Source organism: Lichenostomus cassidix, chromosome 1Aa, assembly GCF_008360975.1.
Source record: "Lichenostomus cassidix isolate B80296 chromosome 1Aa, HeHo_3.0, whole genome shotgun sequence".
In the NCBI taxonomy this organism is placed as follows: Eukaryota; Metazoa; Chordata; class Aves; order Passeriformes; family Meliphagidae; genus Lichenostomus; species Lichenostomus cassidix.
In genome coordinates this window covers 26,057,183-26,077,206 of record NC_139480.1, presented here as the reverse complement: position 1 = coordinate 26,077,206, position 20,024 = coordinate 26,057,183, and the positions used below count along the sequence as shown (strand labels likewise).

Sequence of the window (20,024 nt, the reverse complement as noted above, 5' to 3'; positions counted from 1 at the left end):
GCTGCATTAAAAAGAGCAGTGAGCTTTAAAAATATTTTAATCAGAGAGAAAAAAATCATTATAGAAATAGCAGAATTGTACTTATTTTCACCATAGATACACCTCTGAATGCTTTTTTTTATTAATTCCCAAGAAAGCTTCAAATAGTGATTTAATCCTTTCTTCTTAAAATGATGAAAATAATATAATGGTGCTATTTGATTGACAGCAATGCATAAAAGAAATGTCAAAGATGCATTTGGTTTCCACCCATACACTTCCACAAATGTGAAATTGAGAACAATTTGCAAATCAAAAAAGCACTTTACAAACACCAGAGAGTTCAGAATATCTCCCTAATCATGCCAGGCTTTCATTGCTTTCAAGATTTATTCTACAAGAGTCATTATTTGGTGGATAGAGAGAGAGTGTAAGGACAATTTTATCACTGAGTTGGCAAAGACCAGTGACTCCAACAGAGGTGCCCAGGTCCTGTAACTGGTAGTGCAGCTGGGTGGCTCTGTGCAGGTCACTCCACATTCTGCCTCATTTGCTGGATCTAAAAAACAGTCAACACCTCTGAGCTACTTTGAGTGTAGAAACCACTGCTTGAAAGCTTTTAGCAATTATCATCTCCTATGCCATTTAACTCACTAATAACTAAACTATTCCTCACAGCACGTTTTTGTTTGTTTGTTTGTTTATCTTTTCACAAATAAAACTAACAGCAAGGGTACTTCTAACAGGCCATCTTGATTGTGTATAGTACTGCCAGTATTCTTTTAGTATGAAAATTGAGCTTTTGACAACATGAAGAGCATGAAGCAAGTGATATAAACACATCTACCAGAATCAGTACAGCACCTGACCTTGAAATGTTTGGTATTTATTCTGCCCACATCACTTGTAGAGAGTTACCCCAAAACATAGATGAGATGAAGATACAAATAATTTTGAACACCAAAATACATTCTCAAGTGCATTTATCAAAGTGCAGATGACAGGCATTGCACAACAGATGTCTTTCATTAGAGAATCTCTGTAAAGGGGGATGAATACAGGCACTGGGTAAGGCAAATGAGATCCCCACACCCACCCACCAGAGAAGATTACATAAAAGAGACAACCTGTATTCTGAGCAAGATGTTAACAAATTGTCTGTATTACAGAGTATAAACAATACTCATTGCAGATAACATACTGTTTGAATGCATGTGACCAGCTTTACAGATAAACAAGCACCTACCTCTATGAGCAATGCATTTATTCCAGGCCATTTTGCTATAGCTTTGCACCCTGTACTTAACTGCCTTTTTATTTTGCAGAGGTTACCTCCCTCCCCTGCAGTAATCCCATAGCTCTGTGGCATAATCCCAACAACTTGACAATGCCTTGAATGTTGCTGAAGATCACATCACATTAACATCCCAGATTCTTCCATATTCCTTTTTTACCCTGTCTGTTGTTCAGACACAATACAGGTTGCTGCCATTAGGGATCTAACCAGGGGACTGCTGAACTGAAGAGGCCAAATGGCTGCTATTGAGAAACCATAAAACCATGCAGTGGTTTGAAGATTTAAAACCCAAGGGCTGTATGAGGTGTAAACTTAGTGCCTTTGAGACAGCTTGTTCAAAAGTCATTAAGAATAACAGAAAGGAAGGTCATGTGTACTTCATTTCTTTGGGTAACTAGGCTAGAATCAGAATAAATATTTTATTCCAAGCAAACTTTAAAACAAAGCAAATGTAGACACTGGCATTAAATTTTGAATCATTAATAGCAGGCTAATTATCTCTAATTTTCACTGAAAAAATAGAAAATTGTGTCATCAATGTAGTGATTAGTGATATTAGACGCAAAACATAGATTTAGTAACAGATTTTAACATTTAAAAAACATTATAAGTGAACTAACATTTGGTTGGTTGAGTACAGATAGAACTAATGTCTCATATGTCGTCTATCTTAAGAGACAAAAAGGAGGCAATGTTGTCCTTTTACATACTCTAAATACCATCTCTTAATATTCCTGCCTAGTGTGCAAAAGGTCTAGTACTATTTGTAAGATAATACTAGATAGTACTATAAGGTCTAGTACTAATTCACACCACTTAAAAACTTCACACCTGAAGGAAGAGGTGCCATCCAGAGGGACCTGGACAAGCTCAAGAAGTGGGCTGGTGGGAATGTCATGAGTTTTAACAGGACCAAGCGCAAGGTGCTGCAGCTGGGTGAGGGCAACCCCCTGTATAAACACAGGCTGGGGATGAACAGATCCAGAGCAGCCCTGCTGAGAAGGACTTGGGGTGCATGAGAGGCTGGACATGAGCAGGCAAAGTGCACTCACAGCCCAGAAACCAAATTGCATCCTGGGCTGCATCAAAAGCAGCATGGCCAGCCAGGCAAGGGAGGGGATTCTGCCACATTGCTCCACTCTGGGGAGATCCCACCGGAGTGCTGCCTCCAGCTCTGGGGCCCATCACAGGAAGGACAGGGACCTGTTGGAGTGAGTCCAAATGAGGCTACCAAGATGGTTAGAGGAATGGAGGACCTTTCCTGTGAAGAAAGGTTGGAAGAATTAGGATTGTTCAGCCTGGAGAAGAGGAAGCTGCAGGGTGACCTAATTGAAACCCCTCCAGTATCTGAAGGGAGCCTGTGAGAAAGATGGAGAGAGATTATTTCAAAGGGCATGAGGTGACAGGACAAGAGAGAATGGCCTTCAACTGAAAGAGAGAAGGTTTTGATTAGATATTAGGAAAAAAGTCTTTACTGTGAGGATAGAGTGGCACTGGGACAGGTTGTGGAAGCCCCATCCCTGGAAGTGTTCAAGGCCAGTGTGGATGGGGCTCTGAGCAACACAGTCCAGTGAAAGGTGTCCTTGCCTGATCTTTAAGGTTCCTTCCAACCCAAGCCATTTTATGATTCTGTGATTAAATGATGTAATATCACAGTTTGGTTTTCCTTGAGCAGCAATATTTGCTCAATGAAATTTTCAAACTGATTAAGTGAGAAGCACAGCCTTCTGAAGGACTGAAAAAACTCCCTTCATTTAATCAAAAAGTGCCTTGGAATTTCTTTGCACATTTCTCAGCATGCATGTAAAATCCTCTGCAAAGCAGATCAGACTCTTCACTGGATCTCTGCAAGTGCACCTACAAAGCATTTTAATTTGGGTCATGTTGGGGGTTGAGAATTCTTCCCCATTCCTGTTGCCAGGTAACAAACGATCCGATGTTCAGAGTGATCAAGCCTTTTGTAAAAGACAATGGCTAAGTTTTGGGCAGGGCTAGGTAAGGGAGAGCCTGCTGGGGAACACTCTCTCTCGTGGTTCGGACGCTGAGGGGAGAGGCTGCTGCCTCCTGGCTTTCCAGCTGCTACCAGAGGAGATCCAACTGTGCCCTGTTTCTCTTTCCCTCCTGGCTGGGTGAGCTTTGATTCAACTTTTCTCTTCGCGGGAAAGGGCACGTTCCCCCCCCCGGGCTGCGTTTCCCTCGTGGCTACTGCCGGGAGAGTCCGGCTGCCTCTGCTGCCTGCCCCCGCCCTCTGCCGCATGAGACCACAGCGTTTGCTGTAACTGTAGAAATTCTCGCTGGCCGGAGAGAGAGAGAGAGCGCCCGCTCCTGCTGCCCTGTTCCCTCGCTGCCCTGAGCTGTTCCTGCTGCGCTGCGTGTTCCTCAGCCCGTCCGCCATTGCAGTTGCCGGACAGTGACCTGACCCTGCGCCACAGCGCCACCTGCAGCCGCTCGGGAGTCATTGCACCTGCCCTGGCCGGCCGGGAGCTCAACAGCGCCCCTGCTACTTGCAACCGTGATTACACCACACGGGAGAAAGTTCAGCAGCTCACATTATCTGCTGTTTGGTTTTCTGGTTCTAGTTGTGGCTTGCTATTACTGTTATTGTTTGTTTATAGATACTAGTAAAGAACTGATACTCCTTTTTTCCCATACCTTTGCCTGAAAGCCCTTGATTTATTAAATTAAATAATTCGGAGGGAGGAGGGGAAGGAAAATCACATCCTCTGCTCTAGAGGAGAGTTCAGCCTCTCTTGGCAGACACCTGTCTTTCAAACCAAGACAGATCTTGGCGCCCAACGTGGGGCACGAAGGCATTAGAAGAAAAAAGAATAACAGTTTCTGTGAGACCTATTTTAGTGTGGTGAACATGAAAATCTCATTGAGTGGTACTATGCTGAGTATACCCTGGTTTGGTTGGCACATAATTGTGACCACATTTTTCCCATTTGCAGCTCCCTACCTAAACATGGGTCCTATAACTAAGGTTATTGTGGCTGTCATCCAGTTTGCACAATGGGCCAATAGGGTGAAGAACCTCTAGATCTTTCAGTTCATTTTAACGGCAGGCACATGGCTACAGTTTTTTGACACCGTCAGTACATGTTTTTGGAGTTTATTTGGTAATGGTACCTTTTGTGAAGAGATAACACCAAGAGAAGGTTCCTCTCAACCTTTTATTCATTATTTTGGGCCTACTCAACTAATGCTCGAAAGGTTTGGAAATTCTCTAAATGCTTATGATATCATACAGTGGCTGATGCTGCTGTGGCTGATAGGTTTATCCTACCTTGCATTCCGGGATAAGGTGAAAATACCCTGGGTAACCATTCCAACACCTGTGCCAGAGAACAAGGATGCAGCCACAGAGCCCAAGGCTGTTGCAGAGCCTGGGGATACCCCACAGCCTGACTCTGTCCAACAGCCTGCCTCAGAAACAAACCGTCCAGAATGGGTGGGGGTGCTAGTAGAAGAGATGATACACAGAATACACCAGCTGCTGAAGGAATACATCTCCCTAGCAGGTATAAAACCCTCTTCTCGCCCCAAAGGGAAAGAGTCTGATGGTGCAGCAGTGGAACCTACAGATGTTACGACCATCCAGGTTCCAGCTAAATCCCAAGAGCAGCCACAGCCAGCCAAAGTTGCCCCTCTGGTGCGTACAAAGTATAAGACCAAATCAGTACGCCCAGTTAATGATGATGGGGAGCCATTGCCCTCACAACCAGCAGTAGAATCCGAGCCCATAATCATCACTGAGTCCTTCAACTTTGATACTCTCCGTAAGCTGCGAGATGATGTTAAGAGACGGACACACGAAGCCTTCCTAACCTGGTTACTTCGGGTTTGGAACCTTATGGGCCGAAGAGTGCAGCTGGATAATAATGAAGCAAAGAATTTGGGACCCTTGGCCCAAAACCCGGCTGTTGACAAAGTGTTCGCGAGGGAGACAGGGCCCCTTTCTCTCTGGGAGAGGCTTTTAATGAGTGTAAGAGAGAAGTTTGACGACAAAGACCAAATGCATGATCCCTACCGTAAATTGTCCTGGAAGACCATTGAAGAAGGAATCCAACGGCTGAGAGAAGCAGCCATAATGGAGATGCTCTTTGGAGGGGATGGACAGCACGAAAATGACCCTGATAAGGTCAGGTGCACCACGCCAATGATGTGGAACTTTATAAGGCGAGAGCCAGACCATCATGCCCCTTACCTTGCAACTATTAATGTTGCTAGCAATCGAGAGACGGTGGGTTCAGTAGTTAACAGGCTCAGGTATTATGCAAGTGTGATCAGTGACCCAATGCAAGCTCAGGTCTCTGCTGTGGTTAAAGACCTCAGGAAAGAGATTAAAGAGGAGATGAAGGACCTAAAGAAGAAAATTAGGGACGAGATGAAGAAGATTAATGTGGCACCAGTGAGAGTCACAGGCCCCGATACCAGAGCCCGACGCCCCCCAGCTAGAGAGAGAGAGTACACCCCACGAGCTGAGTTGTGGTTTTTTCTGCATGACCATGGAGAAAACATGAGGAGGTGGGATGAGAAGCCCACTACTGCCCTGGCAGCACGGGTGCGTCAGCTTAAGGAGAGAAATGCTGGCCAAGGGGGTTCTGCTAAAGCGAAGGTAGCCTCAGCTTCCCGTGGCCGACCTGCTAGGTACAATAGAAAGGAAGATGATGGGTCAGATCCCCTTGAAGGAACCTCTGAAATGTATGATCAAGAAGGGAATGATGACCAGTGCTAGAGGGGCCCTGCCTCTAGCCAGATAGAGGTACGGGAAAACCGTGTTTTTTGGACTGTGTAAATTCGATGGCCTGGCGCATCAGAGCCACAAAAATATGAAGCGCTAGTTGATACAGGTGCGCAGTGTACCCTAATGCCATCGAGACTTACGGGAGCAGAATCTATTTCTATTGCTGGGGTTACGGGGAGATCACAGCAGTTGACCCTGGTTGAAGCCGAGGTGAGCCTGACGAAGAGGGAGTAGCAAAAACATCCCATTGTGACTAGTCCAGAGGCTCCATGTATTCTGGGCATAGACTTCCTCCGTAACGGCTATTTCAAAGACCCGAAAAGACTCAAGTGGGCTTTTAGAATAGCTGCTGTCGAGGCAGAGGGCGTGAGGCAATTGAACACCTTGCCTGGTCTATCAGAGAACCCTTCTGCAGTCGGACTTTTAAAGGTGGAGGACCAAAAAGTACCAATTGCCACCTCGACAGTGCACCGCCGGCAATACAAGACTAATCGAGATGCTGTGGTTCCCATCCACAAGATGATCCGTGAGCTAGAGAGCCAAAGGGTGGTCAGCAGGACCCATTCATCCTTTAACAGCCCCATCTGGCCTGTGCGCAAATCTGACGAAGAATGGAGATTGACTGTAGACTATCGTGCCTTGAATGAGGTGACTCCACCTCTGAGTGCTGCTGTGCCAGACATGCTGGAGCTCCAGTATGAGCTAGAGTCCAAGGCAGCAAAGTGGTATGCCACTATTGACATTGCAAATGCATTTTTCTCCATTCCTCTGGCAGCAGAGTGCAGACCTCAGTTTGCTTTCACCTGGAGGGGCGTGCAGTATACCTGAAACCGACTGCCCCAGGGGTAGAAGCACAGTCCCACCATCTGCCATGGACTGATCCAAGCTGCTCTGAAAAAGAGTGAAGCTCCGGAACACCTGCAGTACATCGACGACATCATTGTGTGGGAGAGCACAGCGAAAAAAGTGTTTAAGAAAAGAGAGAAAATCATCCAAATTCTCCTAAAAGCCGGTTTCGCCATCAAGAAGAGCAAAGTCAAAGGACCTGCCCAAGAGATCCAGTTCCTAAGAGTGAAGTGGCAAGATAGCCGACGTCAAATTCCTACCGAAGTCATCAACAAGATCACAGCGATGTCCCCACCAACCAACAAGAAGAAGACACAAGCCTTCCTAGGCGCCATAAGTTTCTAGAAGATGCATATCCCCGAGTACAGCCAAATTGTGAGTCCTCTCTACCTGGTGACACGCAAGAAAAACGATTTCCACTGGGGCCCTGAACAGCAACAAGCCTTTGCTCAGATCAAGCAAGAGATCGCTCATGCAGTAGCCCTTGGCCCAGTCAGGACAGGACCAAAAGTGAAGAATGTGCTCTACTCTGCAGCCGAGGGAAATGGTCTGTCCTAGAGCCTGTGGCAAAAGGTGCCTGGCGAGACTCGAGGTCGACCACTGAGATTCTAGAGCCGAAGTTACAAAGAGTCTGAAGCCAACTATACTCCCACCGAGAAGGAAATCCTAGCAGCCTATGAAAGAGTCCAAACCGCCTCAAAGGTAATTGGTACAGAAGCCCAACTTCTCCTTGCACCCCGACTGCCAGTGCTGGGGTGAATGTTCAAGAAAAAAGTTCCCTCAACCCACCATGCCACCGATGCCACGTGGAGCAAATGGATTGCTCTCATCACACAGCGCGCCCGTATTGGAAACCCGAATCGCCCTGAGATCTTAGAAATAATTACAAATTGGCCCGAAGGTGAAGACTTTAACCTCACGGATAAAGAAGAGCAAGAACAAGTAACTCGCGCAGAAGAAGCTCCACCTTACAACCAACTGCCACCAGATAAAACACGCTACGCTCTGTTCACTGATGGTTCCTGTCGTATTGTGGGGGCAAATAAGAAGTGGAAAGCAGCTGTATAGAGCCCCACCCGACGGGTCGCAAAAGCTACAAAAAGAGAGGGGAGATCGAGTCAACTTGCTGAACTCAAAGCCGTTCAGCTGGCCCTAGACATTGCTGAAAGAGAGAAGTGGCCAAAGCTTTACCTCTACACTGATTCATAAATAGTAGCCAATGCTCTATGAGGTTGGCTAGAAAAGTAAAAGAAAGCCAGCTGGCAGCGTAGAGAAAAACCAATCTGGGCTGCTGATGAATGGCGAGACATTGCCGCTAGGGTGGAGAAACTACCTGTGAAAGTCCGTCATATAGATGCCCATGTCCCCAAAAGCCGAGCTAATGAGAAACACCGAAACAACGAACAAGTAGATAAAGCTGCAAAGATAAAAGTGTCACAAATAGATTTAGATTGGCAACACAAGGGGAAGCTGTTCCTAGCTCGTTGGGCCCATGATGCCTCAGGTCATCAGGGCAGAGATGCCACCTATAAGTGGACACGAGACCGAGGGGTAAATCTAACCATGAACTGTATCTCCCAGGTAATCCATAATTGTGAGACGTGTGCTGCCATCAAGCAAGCCAAGCGGGTAAAACCCCTGTGGTATAGTGGAAGGTGGTCTAAATATAAATATGGAGAGGCCTGGCAGATCGATTACATCACACTGCCTCAAACCCGTCATGGCAAGCGCTACGTGCTCACAATGGTAGAAGCCACCACGGGGTGGCTGGAAACCTACCCTGTGCCTCACGCCACTGCCCGTAACACCATCCTGGGCCTTAAAAATCAAGTCCTGTGGAGGCATAGTACCCCTGAGAGAATTAAATCAGACAACGGAACTCATTTTAAAAATAGCCTCATAAACACCTGGGCTAGGGAACATAGCATTGAGTAGGTGTACCACATTCCTTATCATGCACCTGCTGCTAGCAAAGTGGAGCGATGCAATGGTCTGCTAAAAACCACCTTGAAAGCTTTAGGCAGAGAGACTTTTAAAGGTTGGGAACAACATTTAGCCAAGGCCACCTGGCTAGTTAACACCCGAGGTTCCACCAACCGAGCTGGCCCTGCTCAATCTGAACCCCTGCAAACAGCAGACGGGGATAAAGTTCCAGTGGTACACATGAGAGGCATGCTAAAAAAAACTGTTTGAATTAATTCTACCTCAGGCAAAGACAGACCCACCCGTGGGGTTGTTTTCGCTCAGGGTCCAGGGTGTACCTGGTGGGTGATGCAAAAGAATAGAGAAGTACGATGCATACCTCAGAGAGACCTTAGTTGGGGTTGAATTATCCATAACACTGTGCGTGTATCCATATCTGTATGTATATATGTATATAATTAGAGTAATACATGTAAGTATATAATCTAAATATTTAAGCTCAATGTAACGTGTTAGAATGGGAAAAAATTCGGGGTGGATTATGTTGGGGGTTGAGAATTCCTCCCCATTCCTGTTGCCAGGTAACAAACGATCCGATGTTCAGAGTGATCAAGCCTTTTGTAAAAGACAATGGCTAAGTTTTGGGCAGGGCTAGGTAAGGGAGAGCCTGCTGGGGAACACTCTCTCTCGTGGTTCGGACGCTGAGGGGAGAGGCTGCTGCCTCCTGGCTTTCCAGCTGCTACCAGAGGAGATCCAACTGTGCCCTGTTTCTCTTCCCTCCTGGCTGGGTGAGCTTTGATTCAACTTTTCTCCTCGCGGGGAAGGGCACGTTTCCCCCCCCCCCCCGGGCTGCGGTTCCCTCGTGGCTACTGCCGGGAGAGTCCAGCTGCCTCTGCTGCCTGCCCCCGCCCTCTGCCGCATGAGACCGCGGCGTTTGCTGTGACTGTAGAAATTCTCGCTGGCCGGAGAGAGAGAGAGAGCGCCCTCTCCTGCTGCCCTGTTCCCTCGCTGCCCTGAGCTGTTTCCTGCTGCGCTGCGTGTTCCTCAGCCCGTCGCCATTGCAGTTGCCGGACAGTGACCTGACCCTGCGCCACAGCGCCACCTGCAGCCGCTCGGGAGTCATTGCACCTGCCCTGGCCGGCCGGGAGCTCAACAGCGCCCCTGCTACTTGCAACCGTGATTACACCACACGGGAGAAAGTTCAGCAGCTCACATTATCTGCTGTTTGGTTTTCTGGTTCTAGTTGTAGCTTGCTATTACTGTTATTGTTTGTTTATAGATACTAGTAAAGAACTGATACTCCTTTTTTCCCATACCTTTGCCTGAAAGCCCTTGATTTATTAAATTAAATAATTCGGAGGGAGGAGGAGAAAAAAAATCACATCCTCTGCTCTAGAGGAGAGTTCAGCCTCTCTTGGCAGACACCTGTCTTTCAAACCAAGACAGGTCAACAGTACACTTTGATGCTAATTGCTCGACGTTCCATTGCTTTGATTCATGCTGCAGGATTATCAGCCTACTTGGTATCAAGGTTTTGTAGAGCATCCAGAGTGCCAAATGCCAAAAAGAAAGAGGACGGTTTCACAGTGAGCTGTCACTTCCTGAGCAACTCATCCATCCCTTGCCCAGCTCTTTTCCCAGCTCTTCTTTCCTTCACTGCTTTCTTAATCTACATCAGAAGCCACCTAAATGAGTGGCTTTAGAACTATCCCTCTGCCCCAGCACTCGTCCTTTCAGAAGTCCCAGATGTGAGAGGATGTCCTTGCATAGCAGGGGAAGGATGGTGGCTGGAATAGAGCTTCTCCACCAGAGACATTCTCCACGCCTACAGACCTCACAGAGCCTGTGTCCCAGGGGCCATTGGAGAACAGTGGAATAAACTGCACTTGTATTAGGGTTTGGCACCCACCCTACCCTGCTCAGGCTCCTTGAGCTGGAAGAGATGTATCACAGAACTAGTAAGGTTTACACTCATCCCTATGAAATATTATCTTTTCCTTCATCTAATCTCTGTTCTGTCACATTATCTATGGTACAGTGCCAACGAATAAAAACGAGGCCTTCTGGTACATGCTTACCTGTTGAGTCTTCTGTTAATCTATTAATTAAAAACCCCACACATATTGATCAAAGCCACCTAGCTGTGGTCAAAGCTGCATTGTGCTAACATATACTGTTTTTTGCATTCACTTTCCCACTGATCTCCTCCTATTTATAACTTCCACTGTTACCTTTTGTCATAAATTATATTTGAGCTTTTTCACAGCAGCAAATATCCGCCTACAAGGGTGCCTCTGTTCTATAAATTACTGTAAAGTATGTTTACTAGAAGAAGAAAGCATTTTGTGGTAAGCAAAAAGAGCATACCTTTAAAAAATATTGAAAGATAAAAGGAAGCATTTAAAATTACTGTTTTGTTAAAGTCAGGGTTTCAAAAAGTGAGTGAAGTATAGTCCCTGGTTCTACCACTCAGCCATGAAACTCCTGTCAGTTCTTTTATACTTCATTTGCATGTTTTAAAACATGAAATGTTTTTTGTATCTTCTGCTTTGAGTGGAAAAAACCTCTCTTAAAAAAACTGACAAAAACAGTCACCATGTCAATTACTTAAGATAAATATATTTACAAAATAGAGGGAATATTTCCATAAGCAGCTACTTGTTTAAGGCATCACTCAGATGCACGTCATATAAATATGTGTACATGTCATTCCTTCAAAGTCTCCATTTTGCTTTTCTGTGTTTAACAAGCTGGAAACAGCCTTCAGTAAATTTGGTATAGACCGATTAAAAAAAAAAAAAGAACTGCAAATATAATTTGATAGGATGAACAATAACCTTCTTTTCTTTTTTGCAAGTACTTTCATGAATTAATTTTTGTTTGGAGAAGTCATTTGGTGGGGGTATTTTTATTAAGTGTATCACAAATGCTGTGCAAACATACATTCATGCAAGTACTGACATAGTCACCTTGAGAATCAGTCTGTAAGAAAGATGAAATGTCATGTGGTATAAGTGCCTAATCATTTAGTATAAATGGTTAATTATAACCAGAGGTAGCTAAAGCAAAAAAGCAGAGCACAAAGCAATTCAAAGGCCTTGGTTACACTCAGGTAAGTCCCTTGTAAACCTCTTATCAGATCTGTAACTCATAATGTGGCTTCAGAAAGACCCAATTCACTTTGATACCACTGACTGGGGGCAAAATGAACAGTCTGATGGTAGTTAGCACTAAAGTTTAAATCCCAACTAGCCATTAGATTAACTAAGGCTACTATTTCAGCTTCAAAGTGTCTCAGGGAAAAAAAGAAGTCTTATCACTGATATTTACACCTTTTGAGTTTTCATTTATCCATACTGATATTATTTCCTAAGACACCTATCTTAAAGCAAAGAAAATTCCACACTTAGCAATCAAAGCAGAAAAGTAAAAAGGGAAATGGCAAGATGGTTTAGATAGCCTAGTCATACACAATCACCTCATGATTAACATCAGTCTCATAAACTAGTTCTCAACTATCCCTCTTGCTCTCAGTGATATTTGGTATTTCCAAGTGAGGGGGAAAAACAATATATTATTTAAGATTCAGAAGAGAAGGAATGCTGCATTAAAGATGATCAGGCTACTGCCACTGAATCACTGGTGGAGCTGATGCTGATTTGATGAGATCTAAATGAAAATAACAAACTCTGTACTTGAGTTCTTAAGGCCTCTGTTTTGATAGCTGATGGCACCAGCTACAGCTGCTTTCCTTATGCCTCTGCGTAACAGTAGGGTATGTGCGTGGGGGGAATTTAAATGTGTCAAATCAAACACCATTCAAGCATTAATTCCAGAGATTTTTCAAATTCTAGAAGGAAGAAAAGTCTGAATAAACTCAACGCTATATTTCACAGATACATCAAATAGAATTAAAGCCTGAAACCTTTAGGAATACCTGTTCAGAACTCACACAAAAGGGAAAATATTTCCACTAAAAATGCCTAGGTTCCACAATATTTACTAAAAATTGCCTAAGGACAGCAACTATGCTAGGTGGAAACAGATGTTGTATTGCTCATATAAAAATTGTTCACCCTATACAGCTCCTAGGTAGTGCTTTTGATTCATGATAACTTCTTAGCAGCATTTTCTCTCTGTCAAGCTCAATATGACCATCTCACTCAAAGAAAAGGCACTCACAAATGGTGTGCTCTCTTCACCTCTAAGCAGCTATCAGGAATTTAAGTAAATCTGAAATTGCACCATGACTAGACACCCCTTTTCAGGGCAGTACTTACATTTATCAAATGGTAATTAAAGAGTAAAATCTAATATATATTATCACTTTGGGACATGATTACTGGCTGAATAATGTGCATAAATGATTACTAAAGATTTTTTTGTGTGGATCAAATTTTTTACTATATAAGCTTTTCAGGGTCCAGCAGAATGGAAATCTTAGTGTATATCTTTAAGCAGGAAATCTTAACTTTAAATTTTTTTTAACCCCACCCCTCCTCCAAAAAGGAATTAAAAATGTTGTATCTCCACAAATCCAGTAACTCAATTAATGAAACTGGTAGAAGCTGCCTCGAAAGAGCCCTGCAGTTACTCTTTTTCATTATCAAAATGAGCAAACAGACATTTTAAGTCTGACACATCCTCCTGCCAATGGACATGCTGCACAGCTAGGAGGAATGAAGAGTTAGTTGAACACACATTTCTCAAGCTGCATGTTAGCTATTGCCATGCATAATTTAAAGAATGAAAAAAACAAGCAAATATAATAAGGCAAACAAAAAAATCCCCAATTGCCTTACAGGAAGAATCAAACAAGAGCACTGTAACCTTAGACTGAGACCATCTTTGAAACGGGTTTGGGGGCTAAGTTCGTGGCTTTAAAGCAATTATATAGTCCACTCCATCCATACTCTCTCTGCTGCCATCGTAGAAGCAACAGCAGCCTTGCCCCAGTGTAAGAGTGGACCTGAGTTCCCAAGAAAACCTGTGCAATAGTTAGCTAATCAGTAAAACAAATTGCATTTTAATACTGAAGTGATTCATCAAAGCACAGGGATATCTCAAAGAGAAAAGAGAAACAAAAAGGCCTGAACAAGTAGAAAAAATTCTGTTACTCACCCTCAGCTCTTCCTTTGTGTTGAAGCTATCAAGAAGCTGTTGATAATGTCTATCAGTCATTTGTCGCAAGAGTGACAATAAACAAGAGACAAATTCCCCCTGTTCAGATAAGCCAAGAGGAGAAATATAATGTTTTCGGCACTTGAGCTTAAATTAAACTGTTATATTATAAGCACTTCAAGATAATTAACAAATGCAAGGGAAATTATTCTACAATTAGGCTTCAACTCCACATTTTGTGAAAATACATTGATTCATCTATGCACTTCCTTCCCATTTAAGGAAATATGTTTCCCTAAATGGAGTTAACTTGCTTAGAAAAATCTATTTTAAATAGTTCCAGCAGGGCTAAACCACTAAAATTTTAATTTGTGATTTGTTTCCCTTGTATCTGTTTTTAAACAAATTACTTAGATTGCTAAAATTACAACCTCTTTAGTCAACTCAGCTTTGAAACAAATATAAACAAACGTATTTTGCAACAATTCTGGGAAGAATGCTATAGTTTTCCTTTAGGGAAGAAATTAATGGAGTTAGCTGGGGATTTTTCAAAACATTTTGTCATGTCAAAAAAACAAGATTTGTCAAAAAGAAAACTCATTTGTAGGACAGAATAAACTGTGAAAATGTTTTCACCAGAAATTTCTTTGGGCTTCCCGAAGAAGTTCTCATTGAAGGAGCAGAGAACTGCACTGGGTATCTCCAGTGAGCAGTCAAGTAACAAAATATTATAGGAAGGAACAGGTTCTCCCATTTACCCCTTGCTGCCTGCTTATTCACTTTTGGACTGGGAACAAAGACTGAATGATATCAGTCACGTCTGACCGCAGAATGGTTGAGGACAGGAAAGAGTCAAAAGTCTGGTTTGTATCCCAGTGCTTACAAAGTACAATTCTGAAATCTTACAAGCTTGCTAAAAAATGGGAAATACATTTCTGGCCTGTACCAGGAATGGAGAATAAGACTGGGAGAACAGACAGGTGATAGCAGTACTTTAAAATGTGCCTTTCATTAGTTCACCAAGTCAAATTTTTGAAAGATTTCCCTCCATCTTTCATTGAGAACAGAAAATAATATTAAAAAGAAGTATGTTTTCACAGGAGTGGCTGTTCTGGATTTTGCATTGGAAGGCCTAATTCATTTGTGATTATACCTTGTACACTTGATCATGTGAGAGGCAATGTCTTTCACTGGCAACATGGTGATAAACTAATAATGAGATTCTACACTGAAAGTAATGATTCTAAATTTATTGCCTTCCATTGTTTTACAGTGAACATAACATTCACAGAAACACAGAATCACAATCTCAAAACAATATCTATCCTAAGGCTACAAAATCTCTTAATATTCATGCTGCAGGCATAAACACAAAGGTTACAGCTGCTGTCTTGTAAATATCTGTATACCCAATTGCTAGTTTGAGCAACAAAATTCCTTTCCTGCCTAGGTATTTTAAGCAGTCCTTTATAGTCGCCTTTCTTCTATGTTCCCACATTTGTTTCAATTTAAATAGTAGTATATTAAAAATCACAACCTATTATAGAGAGCTGTACTATCAGTTGACAGACATATTAGTGTTATAAAGGTATCAACTTTAGCTAATTGTCAACTGACTTCTAAATTTGAGCTTTTAATTTGGATGTAGGTAGCTATACAGGCTGGTGTTTAAAATAGCAATGAACATTCAGCTTCTTTAGTTTAACTCAACATAAAAATGTATGTTTTAGCATTTCTGCCAGCGTTGACCACAGATTAACTTTCAAATCATCCACAAAAGCAAATTCCACAGATTAACTTTCAAATCATGCACAAAAGCAAATTCCACACACGTAACAACCTTGACAAAAAACATTTAGGGTTCAATTCCAGTGTCAAAAGTCAAGCCAAGCAGTATACTAAAATCACTTAGGTAGATTCCTTCAGTAATTTTTTGTGCCTTATTTAAGGAGCACAATTATTAAAAACCATGGAGCTTTCAATTAAATTGCAGTTCATTTAGGTTCTGAGGGCCTGAGCTTTCAAGATCTGAAATCAATTAAAGTTCACTTTAATTGGACTGCTTTCTGCCAACTCTTTACGTGCAAATGCGTTTTTTCTTAAGGAAGTCCAAAGGTCTAGTTCAGTGACAAACTAAAGCAGAAATTTCCCTTTTACCATAGCATTAAATTCCATGTTTGTCAATGCAACATCTGTAACATTGACACCCTGAAACCATGTCTTCTTTGTGCTCAATTTAAAGCATCACACCCATCTTGCAGGTTACCATCTAACTGCTCGCTGAAAATTACATGCTATCCGGGTATCAAAGCCACTTGAGATGAAAGAAATGGAGGAGTCATGACAGCACAAAGCCCAGTGCTGCCTGATTTGATTCTGTTTCTTTGTAAAGAAAAACAGGGACACGTGGGCTAGGAGACCTCACTGAGATGGGTTTGGGACTACTTCCACAAGGAAGACTATGTCTCATTCAAAACTATGACAGAATTTTATTAAGTGTGCTCCCATGGTACATCTCACAAGGAATTTTTTATGACACATGCAGTTTGAAATAATGGTAACACACTGGAACAGACTCTACTGCTGTACTCACACTGAGTACTTTATCATACATGCTCTACAAATAGTTCCAAGAATCTGGCTCCATGTGCTGCCAGAAGCCCATACTGCATGATATTTCTACATAAATGTATATAATTGCCTTATGCTGTGCTGTGAGTCACTTCCACATTAAGTATTCTTTGGGAGCCTGCAGTGACAATAACATGGCTTTTCTGATGCATAAAAGAAAATTTTGCAACTTGAAAGCACTTTCAGAGTCTAATTTTTTGATGGTGCAAAAGAATTAGGCTGTCATGGTGTTTAATGAAAACTTAATCTGCAAGCAAGTGGGTATCTCATAAGAAACCAGTGAGATCAGAGCTTTGCTACACTTACAGCCTAACACTACCACCCTTTCTTCAGCTTAGATTTTCTTGTGATGGCCTGATATGCCACACAGCATACACTTGTAATTCTGTAATTTAAGGAAAAAAAGCCCCAAACTCTTAGCTGTATATTGCTGTTGAATCACAGTGATTAAAGCATGATGTTTTCTTATTACAGAGCTTGGTCAGCTCCATCAGACATGCCATATACAGTTTGCTCTCTGTGGGTCTAAAGTAGAAAAGAAAACAAGCAAAAAAACCTTGACAACACATTTTTTTCTGCAGCTATTAAATGGTTTTGAAATGTTTGATCTCAGAGGAAATTCTGGTTTGAAAAGCAACCATCTATTCATTAACAAAAACTGTTACAGTGTAAACACTGGACAATTAATTAAAAAATCAAATGTGTAATGAGATGGTGGTAAATCACCCAGCACAGTATGTTTTCTGCACAAAATGCTAACCCCTCACATCTTACTGGGGTCAGATCCCTGGCTATATTAGAACCAATTTGCCCCTGAAAAGCAAAGTGAAAACCTTGCTGCAAGCAAAGCAAAATAATACTTCATTTTATTTGATCAATGTTCATCACAGATTATTCTTTAAATGCCTGTACTTCAACCTTCTAATTTCCAAGAGTTGTTATAGCAGGTTCACCAAAAGATCATTTGCTAATCTTCTAAATCTATCCTGTATGCTCAGCTTCATGTGATAGAAACACAGCTCAAATGCTCAGCCCAGAGAACAACAAAATGCCTCTCAAGTAATAAATTTAGATTAATACAAGTTATCACAGATTCTGCAGGCATCTTTAGAGTTGTTTCATCATGAAAAAATGTGTGCATTTTAGGAACAGTTATTGATTGATACTCTTCTATTTTCAGGAATTCAAACTCAAGGAGAGTTTCAGAAAGCTATTACATTGCTAAAAAAAAATGAACATATTGAAATAATTAATAACCTGAAAATCTCAAAAGAAATGTTATCTTTTGGGTCTGGTTTTTATGCTTTGTTGGTTTTTTGGGGGTTTTTTTTGTCACAACCTACAAATAAACTTAACGAAAAAAAATTGTATTTCCACTAAATATGAATAGAATGCAGGAAAGGTTTTCATTGTCCTCCTCATTCTCTCTCTCATACACAAACTCTTAACATTGTGAATTACAATATAAAGACAATATATTCACAAATCTAGTAGTCCAACCAGTGACAATTGTGAGATACTTCATTGCAAGAAACTTACAGTCACATCTTGAAACTGGAGGCGCATAGCAGAGCCTGATGGTTGTGGTCGGCTGGTGATCTCTAGTATGGTCCTTAATAGAATATCTAGCAGACTGTTTACAATCACATCAATTTCTTCCAGGACTGATTTTTCCTTAAATAAAAAACAAAATATTTAGGATTTTAGAATAGAAATATGACCACAGGCATAATTCCTTTGATGTAGTTTTAGAAAAAAATTACAGTTTTACTGTGAATGCTGCATTCAAGAAACAGGGACTATTCTCTAATTCAGATATTAATTCTATTCATTTTTCCTAACAGTTTTTAATTAATTACATAACCAAGGGCAGTTACAGGGATTTCTCTGTGTAAGTGTTCATAAAATTAGCATAGCTCTGTTTTCAATTGATGTTTAGAAGAAAGCAGCAAATAATAGACAAAAACTTCTTGGGCAAGACTTTTATAGGTAATGCCCATATATCTTCCAGGGAAATTGCGAAGAAAGGCTTAAAATCCACAAAGCAGAATCCTGTTTCACACTTTGAAACTATCACCAGAAACAAGCAGATGGTGTTCAACCTTCAGGACCTGCTTCATCAGTAAGGACCAGCTACATTGCTTCCCAGCAGCTGAGTAGCACAAATAAATTAGGTATTTATGTAAGTCTACAACTGCTTGTACACAACATCGATACCAAGGAACCAAAGTGTTCACTGCCAAAACAGACCATGAATACCTTAGCCATCAGCATCAAAACACTTGATAAAGTCAAGCTGTAGCTACATCTCCTTTTTAATTCAGGTGGAAATATGTTTTCCCTGCTTCAAGACTGTTTTAACTCTTAACTGCAGCAGAAACCACCATCTTTATCTGAGCAATTTTGTCCATTATTTAACATGACACTTCTTCACAGAAAGAAACACTTAATAATCAAATGCACACAACCAAGCTAAAACTCAACTGACAAACAAATATATCAACTTTGATGACACTGAAGTGTAGGAGTGATTTTGGGTTTTTGTTTTGTTTTAATTTTGCTTCCTAGGCACCTAAAGCATATGATTTGTAACAAAACTCAAAATTCTTGTTTGGACTTAAGTTGAATCTAGTGTTCTCTGTCACTTCATCTACTATCAAAGAGCTGTTAACTTGGCTACTTATGAAAAAAGACAGTACACAGTATTTAGGAACTGTGTCCATCATGAGGACTCCTCTTTACTACTACAAACTGTTTTTAGAATGGCCAACAGCCTTAATTTTCAAAGCTGCCTTACTGCAAATTCACTTGTTCCCTCAGTCTCTAAATTATCTTGATTATAATGGAAGGAATGAAATTCTGCACTGATGTACAAAAAAACATGTCTAAGTCACCAAGCTGTTAATAGTCACAATTACTCAAAGACTACTAAAAATAGTAGCTGCATATCCTGAACATCCAGGAGAGTTTTATGTAGATATCCACTAGTAATTGTGTATGTCTGGCTTGGTGACTCCAGATGGAAGATCCCCTGCAATTCAGACCAGACATATAAGGCCTCCCCCCAGTCTAAAGCCACAGCTCTGCTTTAGTATTTATCACTTTACCTTGTGATGAGGTTTTATACTAATCCAGCAACAGCTGGAATGAACATGTTGTTAGTTACAGTGCCAAAGGTGCCAGCCACATCCAATCACTGATGGAAAAACTTTGATTGCCAACAGTGGTATGAAATGAAGAAGAACATAAAGGAGCTCTCACTAATGCATTACAAGGTAATGTATGCATGTCTTGTACTAATTACAGGCAATGCTTGGTTTTAATTGTCTTATGTCCTGTTGTCTGTCAGAACCTATCATCACATTCACATTTGCAATACACCAGTCTAAGCGAGGTCTCATATGCAGCTTTCACAGATTAATTCACAAATACAAACATCAGAAATTTGCCACAAAGTTTATCAACTAACAAGCAAGTGCA

General features: G+C 41.7%; 1 protein-coding gene across 4 annotated transcripts in view; it reads right to left on the bottom strand.

The window, feature by feature from the left end:
* DOCK4 (dedicator of cytokinesis 4) overlaps nt 1-20,024 on the bottom strand; it is a 246,548-nt gene that overhangs the window by 55,399 nt on the left and 171,125 nt on the right. For all 4 annotated transcript variants that reach the window (XM_085043039.1, XM_085043060.1, XM_085043049.1 and 1 more), the window contains exons 25-26: nt 18,084-18,218; nt 13,914-14,012 (exon numbers count right to left, since the gene is read on the bottom strand). In XM_085043039.1, coding sequence (XP_084899165.1) covers nt 13,914-14,012; nt 18,084-18,218 — 234 coding nt within the window. The remainder of the gene's footprint in view (nt 1-13,913; nt 14,013-18,083; nt 18,219-20,024) is intronic.